Source organism: Knufia obscura (genome assembly GCF_036327395.1).
Source record: "Knufia obscura strain CCFEE 5817 isolate CBS 148926 chromosome Unknown scaffold_1, whole genome shotgun sequence".
Taxonomy (NCBI): domain Eukaryota; kingdom Fungi; phylum Ascomycota; class Eurotiomycetes; order Chaetothyriales; family Trichomeriaceae; genus Knufia; species Knufia obscura.
In genome coordinates, this window is record NW_027042687.1 from 3,277,120 (window position 1) to 3,296,939 (window position 19,820).

At 51.4% G+C, this 19,820-nt stretch overlaps 4 protein-coding genes across 4 annotated transcripts; 1 reads left to right on the plus strand and 3 right to left on the minus strand.

Annotated features, from left to right (window-relative positions):
* Positions 1-401: 401 nt before the first annotated feature.
* PMZ80_001232 (uncharacterized protein) lies at positions 402-8,138 on the minus strand (the record flags this gene model as incomplete). Its single annotated transcript, XM_064869679.1, has 1 exon — positions 402-8,138. One exon carries the CDS (start codon positions 8,136-8,138, stop codon positions 402-404), a length of 7,737 nt encoding a protein of 2,578 aa, XP_064735176.1.
* An 882-nt stretch (positions 8,139-9,020) lies between these two features.
* On the minus strand, positions 9,021-10,918 carry PMZ80_001233 (uncharacterized protein; the record flags this gene model as incomplete). The annotated part of the gene is made up of 2 exons (XM_064869680.1): positions 9,021-10,576; positions 10,630-10,918. 2 exons carry the CDS (start codon positions 10,916-10,918, stop codon positions 9,021-9,023), a joined length of 1,845 nt encoding a protein of 614 aa, XP_064735177.1.
* A 2,517-nt stretch (positions 10,919-13,435) lies between these two features.
* On the minus strand, positions 13,436-14,629 carry PMZ80_001234 (uncharacterized protein; the record flags this gene model as incomplete). The annotated part of the gene is made up of 2 exons (XM_064869681.1): positions 13,436-14,141; positions 14,196-14,629. The coding sequence occupies 2 exons, from the start codon at positions 14,627-14,629 to the stop codon at positions 13,436-13,438; spliced, it is 1,140 nt and encodes a 379-aa protein (XP_064735178.1).
* A 3,652-nt stretch (positions 14,630-18,281) lies between these two features.
* On the plus strand, positions 18,282-18,989 carry PMZ80_001235 (uncharacterized protein; the record flags this gene model as incomplete). Its single annotated transcript, XM_064869682.1, has 1 exon — positions 18,282-18,989. One exon carries the CDS (start codon positions 18,282-18,284, stop codon positions 18,987-18,989), a length of 708 nt encoding a protein of 235 aa, XP_064735179.1.
* Between the last annotated feature and the right edge of the window lie 831 nt (positions 18,990-19,820).

Here is a 19,820-nt window from a genome sequence, read left to right on the forward strand (position 1 = left end):
CATTCAAAACTCGGATGCAATGCTATCTATCTATCTAGACAAAACCAACAGGATGGGGGTATCATTCTCAACCGCTCGCTCGACTCGCTCATCAAGCCTGTACATGCTCGCTTCAAATGACAATGACAATAGCAGAACCTGCTCCGCCTGATCTGCTGTCCAAATCCAATAACAACTTAACAAAGGAAATGAGATGGTGGGACGATCCTGCGTCGCCCTGTACATGAGGGGTGTGGAGTAGAGAGCCGTTCTATCTTGTCTCGATGTCCGCTGGAATGGTCCGTCGATATACTCTCGGATTGCCTCCTACTTCGAATATCTCCTGGCCTCGCTTGCTTCGCTACTCTGTGCAAATTAACTTCATCTAACTCATTACTGTTGTCTCGAGGTGTGATAGTGTATTAGTTCTCCTCGAAGACCTCAACGACGTCGTCCTTGTCAACGCCGGCAGACGCTCTCAATGCTCTTGGACTGACAGGCTTGCCTGCAGAGAGTCGTGATGACCTCGAAGACCTCACGGCACGTGGGCTGGCAGATTTTGATACTGACGTTTGTGACGTTCGTCGGCTGGCGGGTTTCGCAGTACTGGACTCTGGCTTGACGAGCTCTTCCGCGTTGTCGGCGCCAAAGCCGCGATCTTTGCCGTCGAGAGGGCTTGCATCCTCGTCAACATCGTCTCCGAAATCGCTGTCTGCATTCATGGCTAGAGGCGTGGAAGGAGGCTCAACTTTCATGCTGGACGGCTGATGGATGACCGACCCAGTGGATTCGTTTGTGCCTCTGCGAGCTAGTGGTCGGGCACCAGCAAGTGTTCGTGGTTGCGTGCTGAATGATCGAAGAGGTCGAGCTCCAGACGATGGCGTGCTGGGTCCTGCATTCCGAGCAGCGGCAGCAGCGGCCAATGGCCGAGCAGTTGATGGACGCGAGCTGTCCTTTGAGGATTTGTTCGTGGCAGGTCGCGTCATCATGCCAGCTAGGGCGTTAGGAGAGGAGCTTGATCTTGTCGGCGTTGGGGACCCGATATTGTTTGCGAAGTCACTCACAGCGCTACCGACGCCGGAGTCTCTAATCTTACGCCAGTTGCCCCATGCAGCAGCAGCAACCATCGCCCTTGGACTCTGCGTCAGGTTCGAGAAGCCAGAAGTGATTGACGAGGGCAGATTGTTTGCTAGACTTGCAGCACTGATGGCTCTTTCTCTGAGTTGCTGATCCATCTTGATCTGTGTCTTGAGACGGATGGTAGCATCTTTGACAGCTGTACGGTTATAGTCAGGCTTCTCAAGTGTTGCAATCAGCTCCTGTAGATCATCAATTCTGACGTCAAGCAACTCCCTAAGCATAACAATTTCCGTATCACGCTCCTTGACCTTGGATGGTGCCTCCTTGTCAATTGCGGCGAGTTCAGCCTCGAGCTTATCGAGCTTCTGCTCGCGGTTCTGCAGCTGATCTTGCAGCACGAGAATTGTCTCACGCAGAGCTTGTGGAGAGATCTTTTCTGGCAGGTCTGATCCTCTCTGCAAAGGTGCACTTGGCCCGCTAACACTTGGACGATGTGGTGGGCTTGCGATAACACTATTTGCCGGAGTTGGCAGGTTTGCACTCTTCGAAATAGCAGAATCTGCCGCAGCGCGTGCTGCGATCTTCGTGACATCAAGAAGATGTTCAAGATCTTTGATCTTGCTTTCAAGATGTTTGTTCTTGTCGTCGCTGAGCTCAAGTTTGGCCTCATACCTGTGCTCAAGTGCCTTGCGATCTTCGTTGGCGTTGTGCATGTCTCTGTTGTGTTGATTTCTTAGATCAATGAGCTTGTCTTCGTGGATAGCCAGCCGCTGGTCCAGTTCTGAAGCATGCCTCTCATTCGCATGACGGATGGCAACATTGTGGTTCTCGAACATCTTCTCCATATTTGCCTCATGCCTAGCTTTCGACTCTTGAAGCTCGACTGAAGCAGCGTCCAGCTGGCCTTGGAGACGTGCTATCCTGGCATCCGAATCAGACTGCAAGTTCTGGGACATGGACCTAGATTGCTCGAGTTCATCTTGCAAACGACTTGTCTGTGATGCCATCATCTCGTCTTGTCTCTCCTTCACGAAGGCAAGCTCTCTCTGAGCGGCATAAGCTGAATCTTGATGCGACTTGTTCTCTGCCTGAAGCCCAACAATGATGCCAGCAAGTCTTGAAACCTCTTCCTGGACAGTGTCATGCTTAGATCTGAAGTGCAAGCTGTCTCTGTGCTCCTTGTTGAGCTTTTCAGCATCTAGCTCCATTCGTGCTCTCCTGTTGGTCTCATGATCAAGTGCAGCTTGCAGAAGCTGATTCTTGCTCAGCAAGTCGTGCTCTTTCTTTCGGAACTCAGACTCGTCATGGTGCACATCTTCCATGACTTTGGTCATCCTCTCCTGAATCCGATTTAGCTGTTCACGAAGGACATCTCGTGATTCGAGCTGATCTTGATGCTGTTGTCGAGCATCTTGCAGTGCCCGAGCTAGGTTGTCTGTGCGACTTCTTTCAGATTCGAGCTCGTCTTTCATCTGCTCTCTGTAGTCGCGATACTCGTCCAACGTCTTCTCAAGCGCTTCATTCTTGTCGCGAAGGTCTCTTAGCTCATTGTTAATGCCGCGGTACTCATTCTTCTCTTGCAGAAACGACTCGAGGCTCTTCTGTGCTTCTTCGGACGACTCCTTATGTAGAGCTGCCTGGTCCTGAGCATCCCTCAAGTGTCGATGAAGGGTTTCTGTCTCTTCTTCAGCTTCACGTCTAAGCGCGGCCTCACCGTCAGCTCGCTTCTCCGCCACTTTGAGCATAGCTTCGAGATCATCAATCTTGACTTGAAACTTCTGTGTGCTATCGTGCTCTGCTTCTACACGCGAACCTCGTAGCCTAGGATGCGAAGCAATGACGTCTTCGAGCACGGTCTTAAGATCGCTCGGCTGTTCTCGTGACTGTTCTTGAGCTTGGGTCTTCAGCTCAGCCAAAGTTTGCTGTATCGAGGAGAGGTCGACTTCAGGAATGACAGGCTTCTCGGATGCTAATTGTCGGAGCTCGGTGAGTGTTGCTTGCATGGCTTGCACGTCAAGCTGCGGTTCAGCGGCACGTTGTTGTGCGATCGATTTCATCTCTGCAATAGTCCTTGTCAACTCGCTTGTATCAAGTTCAGGCACCTTTGGTTCTTTCTGCGCGAGCGATCTCAGCTCAACAAGGGCTTCTTGTATGCTCGAGACGTCCACTGCAGGCGGTTGAGGTTGTGCAGCCGCCTTCTCTGCCAATTCACGCATCTCCCTCAAAGCATCCTGGATAAAGGTCGTATCAATCTGTGGGGCCGTGTTGGTCGACTGAGCGACAGTCATCGCTTCTAGCACAGCGGCCTTGATCTTCTCCTGTCGACGATCACGCCTGTGAGGAGACCTTGACCTGTAATGTGCATAGCCTTCGTACGCGTCGTAGTCGTCTTCGTCATCTGCATCGGAATCCTTCTTCTCAGTCGACATGCTACGACGGCTGCTTCGGCCTTTGCCGGATGCTTGCTGCATCGATTTCTGAATGCCTTGAAGCGCGAGTTCGAGAGGAGCAAGGCGGCTCTCAAGGACATTATCAACCAGATCGTTGACATGGTCATCGAAGAATTTCGCACGAGACTCTAGCTTGTCTTGCTGTCCAGGCGATAGATCAGCATTCCAATCGCTTATTTCGCCGCCGCCTCCATAGTTTAGCTGATGTACGCCAGAAACGTCGAAACCAAGACCTCCGTAAGGTCTCTCTTGGTCAGGGTCGAAAGGTCGGTCGAGGCGTCGATTTGGGCTTGGACTCGGGGCATCACTGCGGAATTGCTGAGGGTACCTCATATCAACCAGTGGAGTCGACTTAACCGGCGAATCGTCTCGAATGACCCCTAGGTCTGGGTCATCTTCGAACTGCTTCATCACTGCATTAATCTCCTCATAGGTCAAATCGCCATTCTGAGAAATCACAGAAGGCGATTGAGGATCGTGCTCCTTGTACTTCTCCAATGTCTGTGATTTGTCTTCGCGGACTGGTTCTGCACCGTGATGCACAATACTGGTCTCCGACATAGCTGAGACAGGACTTGTAGGTTCTGCTTCATGCAGCGTATGCTCGCTCGGGGTCTCGATTTCTCTTTCTCCAAATAGCTGCTGCGGAGGCGAGGAATTCCGTTCCACCATGTTCACCTTCTCGGGTTCTGGTGAAAGGGGCGCAGCAAATTTGGAAGCCACAAGCCCGCCTTGCTTCGGCTTGGGTGTTATGTTCTTGGTGGGTGGCGTGACTGACTGCGGAGTGGGCTCCGGGACGATGTCTTTGACCGTAGGTTGGAACTCGAAGGGTTGAGCAGTCGCAGAAAGGCTAGACTGCGACTTCTCAGTAGAGGGCTTAGACGGCTCGAACGAAGCAGCTTCAGCGGAGAGACCAGGTTGCACTGTAGACGCTTCAGCAGCTGAATCTGGTGCCGCTGACTCTTCTGGTTGAGGCGACACATCTGCGTCGCCCACTACAGTCTCGTCTGGGCTGATGTGCGTCCGCACATCTCTGTCATTGTCTCTACTCTGCGATGGTTGTGTAGTTTCAACTACCAGCTGAGTAGGGGCCATTGCAGGAGACTTTGGCTCCGATGGACTGCGCTCTGTCGGGGCATCGACAAGCTCTTCTGTCGCGGTGACCTCGCGCTCATCCATTGACGTTTCTGCAGCTTCATGGCTTTCATCTCGTTGTATAGTCTCGGCCGCAGGCGTTGGCTCGTTGTCTGACTTGGCAGCTTCCGCCACTTCATCAACTGTGCTGGTTGCTTCTTCTGGCGCCACCACTTCCACGTCCACTTGAGGCTTATCAGACGGCTCTGTAGTGGTCTCAGGAGCAGGTGTCTGCTCAGGTTCGTCCGTGACCTCTGGCGTTGACTCGATAGTCTCGACTGGGTCGACGGGAGATGCTTCGGCGTCCTCTTCCTTCTCCTCGTCATTTTGCTCGTCCAGAGACTTGAAAGGCGCCGAGTCTGCGAACAAGACCTCCTCATTCTCCAGACCGGCAGTCCTTGCACGTTTGTGTCGGTCACTCGGTGCAAGCGCTCTACCATCCTCATCCACTTGCTCCATTTCCTCAGGTACTGCACTGCCTTCTCTGGACTTTGGCTTTACTATAGGCAAAGCCTTGGTTCTTCTTTCAGGCTTGTTGGTAGGGTCGATATTGACGTCTCCAAAAATGCTTCCAGTACTGGCGAGATTGTTTGGCTTTTCTGGAGTGAAGGCGATGTTGCTGAGTGAGATACCGGAAGGCTTGAACTCTGGTGCTTCGACATTGAAGCCTGTTGAACCGAAGCTGAACGTCGAGAATGTCGAGGATCTTGGATCGAACTCTGATTTTGCAGGTGTTACCTGTTGTGACTTCTCTTCACCAGCGAAGCTGAATGTCGATGATCGAGGATCAAATGTCGATTTGGCAGGAGTCGCTGCTTGGGAACTGATGCCAGGCTCGAGGCCGAAGGTCGACGACTTCGGGTCAAAAGCTGGTTCTTCTGACGTAGGCTCTTCCGGTATGCTCTTCGGGACAAAGTCAAAAGGTGGTGCCTGAACATTGAACCCTGGTTTCGCGGGAGTATCCTCTTGGGACAAGTCCCTTGATATTCTTGCAGATGGCGGATGTGAAGTGGGAGCATATGCTTGCTCAGGCTCTGCAGGCTTAGATACAGAAGAAGGCATAAAAACAGGCGCTGAAACGTTCAGGCCTAGCGAGGACGGATTTTGCTTGTGCCCAAACCGAGTACCAGAAGCCACAGACTTGCCAGGGCTTGAAGTGTGCGACGCAAAGGCGTTGCCGTCGAAATTGAAGACACTAGCATTGGGTGAGAATGCGGCCTTCACTGGGCTGAACTCCTTCGCCTGCACATTGAGCTTGGAAAGCGAAGGCTGTGCAGAATGGCCGAGCGCTGTGCGCTTGGTGGGTGGTGGTAGAGGCTTGAAATTATCAAAAGGGTTTTGTTCGTCCAGTAGCAGAGGAGTACTTGCAATACTGGGGTTTGTCTCAATCTCAGCCTTATCGTCGACATCTTTGATCGTCTCGGGTCGGTGCAGGATTGGCAGCTCCTCTTGCTCCGTCTCAACAGGAATCTCGCCTTCCTCGACTGCCTCAGCCTGTGCCTTCTCGACTTCTGTATCTTGCTTATCAGCATTCACGATATCTGATAGCTCCTTCGTAGAAGTCGCCACAGAATCTGTGACACCTTTTTCAAGAGCCGCACTGAGATTATGGCGGTGGCTCCGTGGAGTTGGGTGCATGATCTCGGGAGGCTCGCGTTCAGGAGATACTGCTTGAGGTGTTCTAGGGTACTGCTGTACTTGCTCACTGGACATAGCGCGAAGCGGGAACATCGACATTTGTCTATGGTGAGCAGCAAGCCGGGCTTGTACCTCATGCTGCTGTCTTGCCACAGCTTCCTGTTGTCTCTGAATGTCCTGCATCTGAGGGTTGGAGAAGTAACCACGAGGAAAGTCTTGCGGCGAAGGATTGACAGGTGAGAGGATATTGGCCATACTCTGCATGTTCTGAACATGGCCGGGAGCCCACGGTCTTCTGCCATTCATTTGTCCATCAGGTGAGCGTACATTTCCATAAGCACCAGGTTGAGCCATCGGATTGGTAAAGGGGGACCCTACGCGCTGGCCAATACCAGGAAAAGCCACCGACTGAGTATAACCATGCGCTGGTCGACCATTCGACAGCCCTGGCGTGCCTCTTTGAGGAAAAGGATAACCAACAGAACCTTGATTGCTCAACGCTGGCGAGAATGGGCTGCCCGTCATTTGAGCGCGTATGCTGGCGGCCGACATTGGCGGTATAGGAGGAGATGGAGCAACACTTGGATAGGTCGAGGATACCCTGCTCATCGCGGATGAGAACGGGGAATGCGTCGACATCGGTGCTTCGGACGTGCTCGGTGTGACGCCCAAAGCACGGAGTTTCTCTTCCTTCAAGTAGCTGACCCATGCCTCCCACTCGGCTTGATTCGGTATGTGTACGCCGACCTTTGTGTTCTTGCGCTCTATCTCCATATCGGTGGGATCTGGATATGTAGGTCTGCTAGCACCACCAGCGCCGAGTAACGATGAGTTCCAGTCACCGACACTGAATCCATGTATTGGATATCCAAGGTCCATCCATTTTTGCAGTAACGCATCTCTCTCTTGTGCTGTCAACGCTGGGGGCAGGCTAGCTTGCTCGCGATCCGTCAGGGGCATAGCAATTATGCAAGACTTGCCTTTCCACGGAACTTTCTTCTTCGGTCTCTGGAATGACAGTGCTGATAACGGAGGGTTGGGTCGCGGTTGCGCGCCCACATCTCGGCTGTTGGTCGACGTTTCTCTAGGCAGACTCGGCAAAGGTTTGTCTTCAACCGGCGATGCAGCTGCCATTTGTGCATCCATGTTCGTTGACGTGTTCTGTGTTCCTGGTAACCCTTCTATGCTAGAGGCACCATTGAAGGTCTCCGGCGTGATGGTATCTACACTCTCGTGGATGTGATGACTGCGTACACTCGATGGGGCAGTCTGGAAATTGTCAAACTTGCGCTGTGTTGGTGTTATTCCGAGTAGCTTCTCCGCTTCGCTTTCACTGTCTTCTGATTCACTCAGCCAGTTCCGTCTTTGCGACTTCCCTTGAGAATCGATTGGGCTCGGTGAGGAGGGGTGATCGGCAGGCTTGATCGGATCGTGACTAGGCAGAGATTGCTGTCTCATGTGCCTGGTGGGAGATCGATCGGTAACAGACTTTCTTGTCGCAAGAGGGGACGATTCGAGGTCGAGGCTCCTGTTCCGATTAAGTCGAGGTGCAGGAGACTGATTCGGGCTTGGAGTCGCGTATGGTGAACCCCAAGCAGCCGCGTAGTAGGCACTGCTACCAGATCTGTTGTGTATGCGATCTTCTGGAGACCGATCTGCCTGACTCCGGTTCTTCTTGATCGCAGGTAAAGGAGGTAAGGTAAATGGTGAAACCCAGTCGTTATCGTCGGAGGGTAGAGACGGAAGACTGGCTCCGTGCGATATTGATGGCTTCTTCAAAGACCTCACTCGGATTCGTCTTCCTGTCGATGTCGAGACAGAAGGACTTGCTGGTGAGTTGACCTCGTCTGAATTCATGAACGTCTTGGGAGCTGAGTGCTGCGATTCGAAGCCGGAGGCTACGACTTGATCATTGAATCGATGCCTTTGCCCTGTTTGATTCGTCGCAAGCCTCGGTGTTCGACAGCGACGCCATGTATTGCTTGCGGAACGTCGATCGATGGTGTTGACTATTTACAAGGTACGGTGTGCTGATGTGATGTCCCGGCTTTCCCAAAATCTTGGATCCAAGAGAAACAACGCGACTCAGGGATCTGGCGACGGGAACGACGCCAAAGCGCACCAGCACTTCACCCGTCCAATCGTGACATTTTAGCATGGTCGTGATGGAGCTAGTGGACACCGGCAGCCAGACTCGAATCAAGTTAGTTCGCGACGGCTTTCATGCCAGTGCATCATCATCGAGCAATAATACAGTAGCTAACTTCACGTATGAGCATTGGAATCTACGTCAATCAGTGATGTGAAGAAGTGTCCAACTATGCAAAGCTCATTAACCGCGGCAAGCACCATGAACAGATCACATCTAACTCTTTTCAAGAACAGTTGATCTCCTTCTGGGGAAGGGTCGACAGCTGTCAAACGCTAGTTTCGATTAGGAGATTCGTAGGAGGATTCTCGAACCCTAAATTATTATTGCTCTGGAGTTGTTTCTCCTTACCGTAAATGAAGTATAACTCTAGGCTGGCCTTGGGCTCTCAAAACTACTTCCTTCTCCAATCATGCAATGCCAGCATCGCAAGCTCGAACCAGACGCCTCATCCATATGCATGCACCCATAGAAATCCTATCAGACCCAATATTGCGTTCTTCACCGATAGTTCGTGCAGTATAGTTTAGCTATGCATCACCAACGCCTCGCTGAAAATGTTCGCCGTTGATTCATGATCGGTCGATTACTCAGAACGGAATCGCTTCCCTCAAAACAGTCCAATTCTTCCATGTTGTGTCTTGCGCAAGTCGCATCTCAACTCTTACGCATCTCTCGTCGTACTCGACGCCCTTCCTCAGTTCGTGAATGCGACATGCCTCAGGCACGAATGTACCAGGCTCAAGGCCCTGCTCTTCAATTTGCGCGATCCTTTCGGCCACAACGGCCATGATGGGACCCTCCCAGACGCCTTCTTTTCCGCACTTCTTAAGCTCGGCAATGGCTCGACGTCGTAAATCCCAGTCTCTGCATTTACAGGCAATGAAGAACAGCGGGTGAATCACTCCAAGTTCCATGCTGAATGGCACTGTTTCTCTGTCTAAGGGGACTCCAGCTTCCAGATCCAATATTCTAGTCATGTCCTCGACCCTGGATACCATCTCTGCAAATTGTGAGTTGAATTGATCGAATGTGGTTTCTGGCCCACAATCTATACAAGTCCTTAGCATGATCATGGCGATCTTCACCTGCAGGATCAAGCCAAGTATACTCTTCGAAGCAGTGATGCCATGGTTCCGTAGTGTCACAGCGTCTGACGGTATGTGTTTCTCTAGGACATCGAGCCAGCCTTGGAATGTATTCAGCGCTTCGTTGCGCTTTTCGAGCCATGCCGGCGACACCTCATCCGCCTTCCAGTATCTGAACATGCTCAGATCACTTTTCACGAGTTGATAGACAGCGATCAACAAGTTGTCCAAGTATCTTCTGATTTCTGTCAAGCCGATTTCGTTCGACGGTACTGCGGGCAGCTTGATATCAAGTGCTTCGGCTTTGCTCTTTGAGAAGGTGCATGCCTGAATATCATATCGAGCAAAAACACGCAACATCCGGTCTAGGTCATCCTGAGGTTTTGCTCTGACTAGCGTGGCATCTTCCTGGATTGATATCGAAGTTTCAAGATGTTCGCGCTCGTTGATCTGTTTCATGAGCTGGCGCATGCCGTTCTGGTAGTGCACAACGGCAGCCATGTTGTTCCTCCGCAGGACCTCGAAACAAGCGAAAATGATGCTAGCAATCACTGCTAGGTTGGCAGTCTCCCCTGATATGGTGTCAATCCTCTGGTACAACTTCCGGATGGCTCGGCCATACAACAAGGCTGTATCCTTATACGATGCTGACGAAGCCACACTCTGGTCGTATCTTCCTCCTCGGCTCTCGTAGTCCTCGTGCAAAGACCCTAATGCAATCACGGCCTCCCGGATCACCGGTTCGGAAGCTGCAGCTCTCAGCACAAGTCCAGTCCAAAACTCAGTCTCTCCTCCCGCAAAGGCTGGCACGGTCCGATACTTGAATCTGTGGAATGTTCTCCGTTCTTGTACTGTTCCTTCAAATGGTTGATTCAACCATGACTGAGATCCAAGTGAAGAAACAAATACTTCACGTACTGGTTTTGTCTTCTTCACAACGTCCTTTCTTGGTGGCGATGAGCTCTGTGGAGTGCTCGCATTCACGTCCGAAACTGCTGCGTCCTTCTGAGTAAATGCGTACCCATCACATTTGCGCCCGGTACTGCTGCAGCGGAGACCTATCACGTAAGCGATGTATTCCGTGAAAGGATGCAGTAGGGATGGCACGAACAGAAAGGTTTAGCCTCATCGCATTTGACTCGACGGATCTTGCAAGTAATGCATCCTGTTCTCGTCTTTGGCTTGCTGGCTCGCTTACGCCTGATCGGAGTCGCGTGGTCAAAACTGGTACGTTGCTGAGATGATTGGCTCGGCAACCACGAATTTGCGTACCCATATTCCTGAGGGTGGAGGGTGAGAGATGTCTCGTGTGGCTGACGAAGGAAGGGGTGCAGTTGCTGGTAATGAGGTGTCCACTGGGGCAAAGAGTAAAACTCGTTATACGATGATATGCCAGACATGATCGAAAAATCTGCCAAGGTAAGGCTAGTGACGATTGCATGTATTATGCGAGGTACGAGATGGACAAGTCATGCTCATCACCGCGCTAGACCATCAGGAAGTTCTATTGATATTATATTCATGCTCTATTGGCGTGACATCTTGGGTCGGCCTTGAAAGCTTTCAAGATGCCTTCTTTGGTATCCAAGCTGAGGTATCGGTTCGAACAAGGCGTTTTTTGATGATATGGAAGCAACGATTTGGATAGTGCTCGGACGGAAGTGGCTTGCGTAGGCTTGAACAAAAGTACAGGAGTGGATGGAAAGTCGAAACCAAAACAAGGCCAACCTGGAGCGAAAAACATGCAGTAGCACAAGACAAGCAGGAACGATGGCTGTGGTTGGCCGATAAGTTATCGTGGCTTCGGTGCCAAGCGGGCAGTATTGCGTCGATAGTCGATGGCCCTCGTCGAGTTGAGTAGGAGAACAGCTTCTCCAAATGTACTTGTATAGCTGTCTCACATGCCCCAGCAACCTGTTCAGTACGTGTCTTCCCATCTGTACCATATGTTGGGCTCTGCGAGACAGCTAATTCCAACAAGTGGCCTCGCATCCAATGTTCCAGGTTGAACAATCTAAAGCGAGCGGTTACAGCTTGAGTACTCGTACAGGGAAGCTTGGTATCAGGTAAGGCATTATATTCACTGATGCCTGGCACGTGATGCTCTCCGAAAAGCAATTTCCCGAAGGAAGAATCTTCAATATACTAGGATGATATGATGGCCTTTCACCTTTAGCTCTATCATGAGCTATCCCATGTCGATCCGAGTCGTGAAACAGCCGCGTGAGAGGCCGCAAGCTATCACAGGTCTCAAGATTAGCCTCCTCAGTGTCTGTAAAGCAATGAGCAGAAGGAACCTTAGAGACTTGGTCTTCTGGAACGACGATTTTGTATGGAGCACTACGTGACAGCTTGATCACGACTACTGCCCAGAGGAGGTAAATGACTACCACCTAGTTGTCTTTATCGTATCAGGCCTGCCAGGGCATTGACTTAGGGGGAGATGAGCTTGCTGATATCCTTACTGCGTTCGGTTCCGAAGAGGCAGCTGCCACCCAACGCTGCCAATGCACAGAGGCGAAGGCTCCCGAGAAGGCGAAGAAGGAGGAGAAAGATGAGCACGGTGTTAGAGGTGCGGTAGCAGATCGCTGCGGAAGCAGACGAAGGCGCCGCCAGCACGGAAAGGGTCAATAGACGCTAATAGGGTGAACACGTTCAACAGCAGAGATCTCGTGTATGCCTTACGTAAGTCTCTACATGTCAGTCTGTCGATTCCTGGTGGTGCCGTCAAGCCGTGGCCAGCTAATCCTGTCTGGCTGACATTGAAAAATGTCGTTACACAAGATCTTGATCCCGACTTTCGGGTGATGCACCCATCTGCATGTGCGTCAGCAGAGAGTTGTCCACACGACTTGTCAAACAAGTGCTTAAGTGTCGCACACTCGACTGCTAGCTATCGACGCAAATGCTAAAGGAGAAGCACAGCGGTCTATCAAATGGATATTCGGCTGAGACATACCTGAGATCAAGAAGTCTGACATCCATGATGGCGAGAATCGTGTCAGTGAGTTGATGGAGTATACTAGACCTCTCCGACCTTGCCGGGTCAACTTCTCCTTGACGGCTTGAGCATTGTTGAGGAGCTTCCAGCATAATGATTCCGCCCAAAAAGACATGGGAGATCGGCCGGATCCGGCTCAGCTCTATCTGCTCTGCAACAGTCGCTGCTGTTTCGTCCTGGCAAGGCCGATTAATCGCCCCGTTACGAGATTCGAATGAGCGGTGATGTTGCTTGAAAGCCTACTATATGATTCCTTTACTGTGACCTTGCTGAGAAAACCGAAAAGTGTATCATTCAGGGATGTGGCATAGCCTTTGGACTGTACCACGGATAGGCATTTCCGACATCTGATAACAATTCGCTATTTGTGCCCCATAGCTTCATTTAGCTCTATTCAGGTCGTCCATCGATGATCATTAGAATGGCAGCCGTGCTAGTATCGAAACCGGAGTTAGCGAGTGCTGATCAGTATTGATCAGCAAGAAGAACAGGGAAACGTGTTTTCACCGCACAGACCACTTGTGTGGCTGGAAAGCCAAAAATAGTTGACACGGATTTTATTGTGGCATTATTCAAGATCCAGCCGTATGGGGTACTATGCTATGGTAGCTGATTTTAAAGTAAAGAGTATGGCATGCGTGCTACCAAGACGCAGAAAATCCCTGACTGTGATTCATCCAGAAGGTCTTCAGTTTTCAGTGGCCCTCAATCCTGCTCGACGCTAGACTATTCCCTCTGGCGCTTCAACCTCGTTGTTGCTGGGAACAACTCATCGGTGCGGAGGTGAATGTGCGGAGCTCGGAGACGCGCTAAGAGCGATGTAGATGCAATAAATATAAACATGTTGATGGCAAAGAAATGCTTGCAAAGGAGTGTCGTTGAGTTCGTCAAATAGAGTCATAGAAGTGCAAACGGGCTATTGATCCATCCGGAACATGCCTTCTTCTTCTTCATGCTGGGGATGATCTGGTCTTTCATCTCGGTCGGCTTTGTAGTAGTTCCTCTCGTCGGATAACTGGTGAGACAAGGATGGAGTTTGAACGTGGAATGGATTGTGCATGTTGTTCAGGCTCGCAGACTTGCTGTAGGACTGATATTGTTCGGGAAGCGGGGGTACCGGGGGAATGTCGTTGCCGAGGGACGGTTTTGTTTTCGGTGTACCACTGAAGTTCAAACCTGCAGTCGCAGCTGCAAGGTTCCCATCGTCCGTACCGGATGTTGTAGGTCGGAAGTCAACGCCGGAGAGCCTTTGAGGGAATAGAGCAGGGGATAACACCGAATCAACGAAGGACGAAGACGCGGCGGATCGATAAGAGCGAGAGAAGCCGGTGCTACCTGCGCTGTATCTCTTCAGGTCGGGAACGTGGTATTCGTCGCTCATCGGTGGTGGCGTGGTCTCGACAGAGCTGACTTCGTCTTGCATTTCTGAAGAACCAGAGTAGAGGGGTGACGCAGAAGAGGCTTCGCTGGGGTCAATATGTGGTACATCCATATCGGGTAGTTCCGCGGTAGTCTCCGTGTTCATGTTGCACAGAACCGATGCAGCTTCCAATAGTTGGACTTGCTGATGCTTGGAGATCAGCAGTTTGGAGGTCACGGCCCAAGCAGGATCATGTTCCCACCTGGCAAAGGTCAGCAGCTATCCATCACTCAGCTCATATCTTTCAGAGGCATACATGTGCTTGGTCAGGCAACTGCTGTGTTTGTATCCCTTGCCGCAGGTATCGCAGCGAAGCTCACTCTTTTTGGAATTACCCTTGACAAGATGAGAACCTTCGCTAGCCCGTCTGTTCCTGTTCTTGGTGTCCTTGTCATTGGATCCTGTCTCCTCATCCATGGACATGTCCTCGAATGTGTCCTGTTCAACAGAGTCTGCAACACCGCCTGGGCCGAAGTAGGAGTGCATGCTCGGTCTTATGTTCATAGAGTGAGACTCTGAGTTCTTTTTTGAGCCAGCGCCCCGACGGTGCGTAGGTAGGGGAACCGCAGAGGCATCGCCATTTTCTCGTAGAGCGGCAGCGATAGCAGCCTGGGCTGTGCTGGAGGCTGAGGCGTTGACACTTTTACGACGATGGACCCGGTGTGTAGTGTTCGTCGCAGACAAGGACATCGAGTTCGAGTGCGCTCGGTTCGACGAGGACATCCGAGAGAAGCTGCCGGAAACTGGACGAGAGACAGACGGGTCCTATCATACACAGTCAACCTTTATGCTCACTAAGCAGTCATGGCAGATGCAGTACTTTAGATGAAGCCATCGTTGTAACAGTTGATACTCAGCTCGACACTCTTACTCGAGACCGTGGTCTATCAACAGATTCCTCGAGGGTCAAGAGTCGGAGCTGTTTAGGTGTTGCCAAACAGTGAGCTAGCGGGGTGTACAGTAGTCGATCTCGACGATCTGCAAAAGAGGACGGAAGGGTGCAGGTGCAAGTGTAACAATTAGCAATCCTGGTCAACGCATGCAACGAGCTATAGTAAAGGAACGAGAAACTGAAGCAGCAGAAAAAAAGTAGCAGCGTTTCCAAAATTCTTTGTTGCAAGCAAGGACAGAAGCAGCTGATTGTGTTGGATGAGAGGAATGTGGAATGGGGATTGGAGCGCTGTGGCTGTGGACAAGGGACAAGGATCCCGTGCGTGCTGACACGGGTAACTTGAAGAGACAGCAGACATGATTGTGGATATCACGACACACCCACTGGCGGATATGCGTCTGCTGATCGAGCTGGAGCTCTCTGTTCACCTGGCCAAGTGACAGAGTGCTGTTCCAGCTTGTTCTTAGGCCCCGTCAACTAGAGTATTTGCCTATTCGCGCCTGCCTTGTTGCGGGGTGTGTCCCTGGTCTCGCGCTTTCCAAAATTGCGAGCTTCCCACGCGCCAATTATGATTTACGATCTAGCGTATCGCGATCACGAACGCTGGCTGGCCTGGACGTCTCACGAAGACAGGATTTGAACACCGTCAACCAGAGAAGCAACGCTGTTCTACGTTTCCAAGTCCAACTGGTTTTCCTGTGGGCTTCGTCCTTTAAAAAAGGATGGCCGCCGCTGTAAGCACGAAAGTTGCGTTCGAGTTGGATGGTCCTCTGCTAAGGAGTACTCTCTGGGACAAGCCTAACTAAATTGCCTTGAGCCGAGGGACGTGGACGGCTGCGGTTTCATTGGCGCAACCGTCGTTCGGGAGCAAAGCTTTGCAAGCATGGCAGCACTGCGTTCCTGACTAGAAAGTTACTGGCTCGAGCAGAAGGACCCTGAAGCCTTCAACCAAAGGTATTCGCATCTGGCATGCGCCATGGCCGGCCCCTCACAGAACAGTGGCCATAGAACTGCTATTCAATGGAGTCTGACTCGCTTCACCAACGTTGCTTCAGGCACTCGATTGTTCGCAGACCAAGATACCACGGGAAAAGAGGGGAAGCGTGACCTTCGCCCAGAACAGACTAGGCGGTTGCGCCTGCGATTGCGCATCAGTGGCTGAGAGTCGCGTCTCTGGAGCATGGGGTGACAGATCCACTAACACCCGTGGTCTGCCGCAACCGCCTCAGGACTGTGAGGATTAGCCAAACACGAAAGGAGGCACGCTGGAAGGATTCGAGACGATGATTGGCACAACCATACGAATCGTGGGCTCGCAAGCCATTATCGGCTGCTCCAAAATAAAGGCTATGCTAATTCCAGACTTGGTCTGCTTGGTCTTCCGATACGAGTACCATGAATCACAACACGCAAACCTCATGATGCGTTTGCGGTCTCATCGATGATGTCGGTGCATGGTAAAAACTGGTCTCGTACCTGGCAAAGCCCGGAGTACCACGATTTCGGTAACTTCGCAGATTAGCCGGCTCGCTGCATGGCTGTCCGAGGTCGAAGTTTCAAAAGATATCAATAACTCTTTTCCCCCAAGGATAACGCGGGGGATTATCCTGATTTGCAAGTCTATCACTTGACTAGCGATAAGAAGACAAGGCGTTCGTCGCTTCGAGGCGAGCTTAAATTGCGGCAGGAAAGATCACCTATGGCTCAGAACGTGCTTGCCGATCTTTACAGTACAAGTCGGAGATACCGTAGCCGCACCAGCCGTGGCGAAGTGAGCTTCGGAGATGCTTCAATTCGGTACCGCCAGCGACATTCATGGGTTGGATGCGCCTGGCTCTGTTTCTAACGTTGTAGACCATGGACCATGGACCATTGTTCAGCGTTTCCATGGGCCGCGAAAGTATCTGGTCAATTTGTGTCGCCGTTGTCCTGATCCTGGGAGACATCTGGAGAGCCACAAGATCGATTATTGGTAGCTTTAAACTCCTTTCGTGCATGCTTACCGCCGTCGCTACCGAGTCTATGCTACAGAACAACACCGTTGCTTCTTCCCAGCCGATAGTTTGGTTAAAATTCCCCAGGTTTTGCCCCATGTTGGGGTTCCAAATGGGCTAGATTCTTTCGTGTCGAGTTAATGCGAAACATGCATCGCAACCCCTCATGGAGATGGTCTCAAAGACTTGCTGTTATTACTCTAGTCCCCTCTGCCAGGGGCAAATACCGCACGGGTGCCCTAAATACGGAGTAGCATGAGAGTTAGAACCATAGGCCAGACCATCTCGTCGTCGATCTCGACACAGGTTACTGGATTGCTGATGTAACTAGTGAAGGGAGTGGACAGTTCCTGAACATACGCAACAGTACGGACTTTTGTTGTGGTAACGGACTCGCGGCTTGAGCTACGTCAACATGGCCGAGTCAATCCACACAAGGGCTTTCCCAATAGGGAGGTTGCTCACCACGCCGGATGACAGTAAATCTTTCTGGTTAGACTGACGCTATCACGGGCGGCTCGAACTATCTGATCAGCTGATAGTAGAGTTGCCTCATATAGATTTGTCGTCGAGCGTTAACTTTTGAAGTTGTGCACGACGCTGGATAACAACAGTCAACAACGTAAGCCACTTACCCAAATTAAGCCTATCAGTCGTGCTTTCGTGCTCTGACAGTTTACCGTCGCTCGAGTCGACTGACAACAGCTAATTAGGTAAGGTGTCAGTTTTGCAGTCCACTCCTACCCACTCTAAAACCTATTATCACGCCGCGCTGCATACATAAAAATATGCAATAGCCGTCTATCGGCCATTGGACAGATTCAATTGCCTACTGTCATCCGGCGTGGTGAGCAACCTCCCTAATGATCGTATGGACACTAGACCTTGGAAATATTGCTCGGGTCCATGACCGTTCGACGTCGGGGTCCTACACCTGTCACAGTTCCCATGCACGAGCCGCTGTTCTGGAGAGACAGTCACCTCGTATTTGCTGTTCTGATCCGTCTCTCCTACATGTCACCAAAGACAGGCATGACTACTAGCGAATACGGACAATTTATAAATTGAGCGCGTCACGCCTGACTAGCGGCCGGTGGTCTTGGCAAGCCCTAAGTCTCGAAATTGGAAGCTTCAGCAAGTGAGCTTTAAGGATTTCAGGAATTGGGCGATAAAGGCTGAGAACTGCCAAAGATCACTGACTCTGAGTAATCCGGACAAGCTCGTGCTCGTATGACGAATGTATATTGATAATGGTATTATATGTGACAACTCGCTCTCTGATGCGTCACTAGACTTCAGTCTGTTTTCGGAGCATATATTCTAGATTCTGTTGTCGAGCTGTTTCGATAATAACTTGACGATAGTTCGGGCCAGGATTCCTCGACCGCTGTTCCCAGCAAGCAGCCGACACGTAATCACGTTTTCCTGTACCTAGCCATAACCGGGTCGGTCAATGATGACAGCCGAATCTGAAACACAACCACAGCAATCGTGGGCTGCATGGCTCCTCGATGCTTACGCTAATGCTGTGGTCACTGAACCTTGCGAGACCGAAGACGACGACTCAGCTTACGAATCGATGTCGCCAGCGGTGTCAGAGATTGGAAAAACAGAATCGGCCTCGCCCTACGGTCCCTATGTGAAGACCGGTAGAGGAGGCGCCGGCAATTACCAGTGGCAAGCGCGACAGAATCGTGATGTAGAGGCTCAAAAACCGATGAGTTTGAAAGAGAAGAGGAAAGTCGCTGTGGCTATGGAATCTATAGACACAGCGGCTGCTATGCAAAATGCGCAGTCAAGGAAGGTCTCGCAATATGCACGAGCCGGTCGAGGAGGCGCGGGTAATTTCACAGCCTACGTCCAGAGTAATGAGCCTCAGCCATCACCCACGGCTGCGAGCTTTCGCGTCGTCACACCAACGTCCTCAAACAGTCCTGTGATACATTCGGGAAGAGGTGGTGCAGGCAATTTCATTGCAGCCAGATCTGCTAGTGATTCAGTAAAGCTAGCAAAGGAACGACAAGAGCAAGCTGAGGCTGAAAAGAGAAGAGAGAAAGCCGAACAGCACGTTGGCAGTGTGCTACAAGCACCTTCGCAAGCATACATCGGCAACAAGCGAAGAAGTGCTCTACCTGATGAGTTCGCAAATACAGACTGGACCTAAATTTATTTCTCGTTCCTGCATTTATCAGGCATCCGCTCCGGTGTCCGACCGGAAGGATCAGGATCTCGGATCCACAATGCCACGAGGCTCAATGACTGGCTGTCGAAAACAGGATCGGAGAATTGCTTACTCCTCAAGGATCCAGAAAGGACTTCACCACCTTCTGCGGCATTCGGTCGGCCGTGCCGAGCAAATTCGGCGTGTCAGGCCCCCAATGAGTAAGAATAAAGCACTTCACCTACAGCCAAGGCTTCTCATAGGCTCAGCCTGTCGTGCCTACCGAGTTTACACAACTCCGAACCTGGGTTCTGGTGCGTGGGGTGGATTGGGAGACATGATATAGCCCTTGCGGCTCTGTACCCTTGAAAGCACATGCCTACCGGCGCGCACCTATCCATCAACAGCGACCTCTGCCTCCTGGTCGTCCTACGTCACTTCAGCTTGGAGCAGCTTTGCATTGCTTCAGGCAGTGTTCGCTTCCTCTACTACTGAATATTAAGCAGATCTCACGACGCATAGATGCGAGATGCTGGGGGGAAGAGTCTGCGAGACGCCGGTCACACATATACGGAGAAGTAGTTGCACCAGCAGCATCGACGCTGAGAGAGTGATTGCTCATGCTGCAGACATACACTGTTAGGGAGAGGCAGAGAAGAGTCATCTAGCAGGCTGAGCTAGGCGACGGACTGAGGGCTCGGGATGTGTCCAAACCTCTCCCTGTGTTGGTAATAGCTGGACCTACTCCAATAAGAGCACTGTCTATGTGCTCGATATTAGACAAGAGATGTTGGAGGGCATTTCTGCTCGATACCTGCTGCACTAAATTCCCAA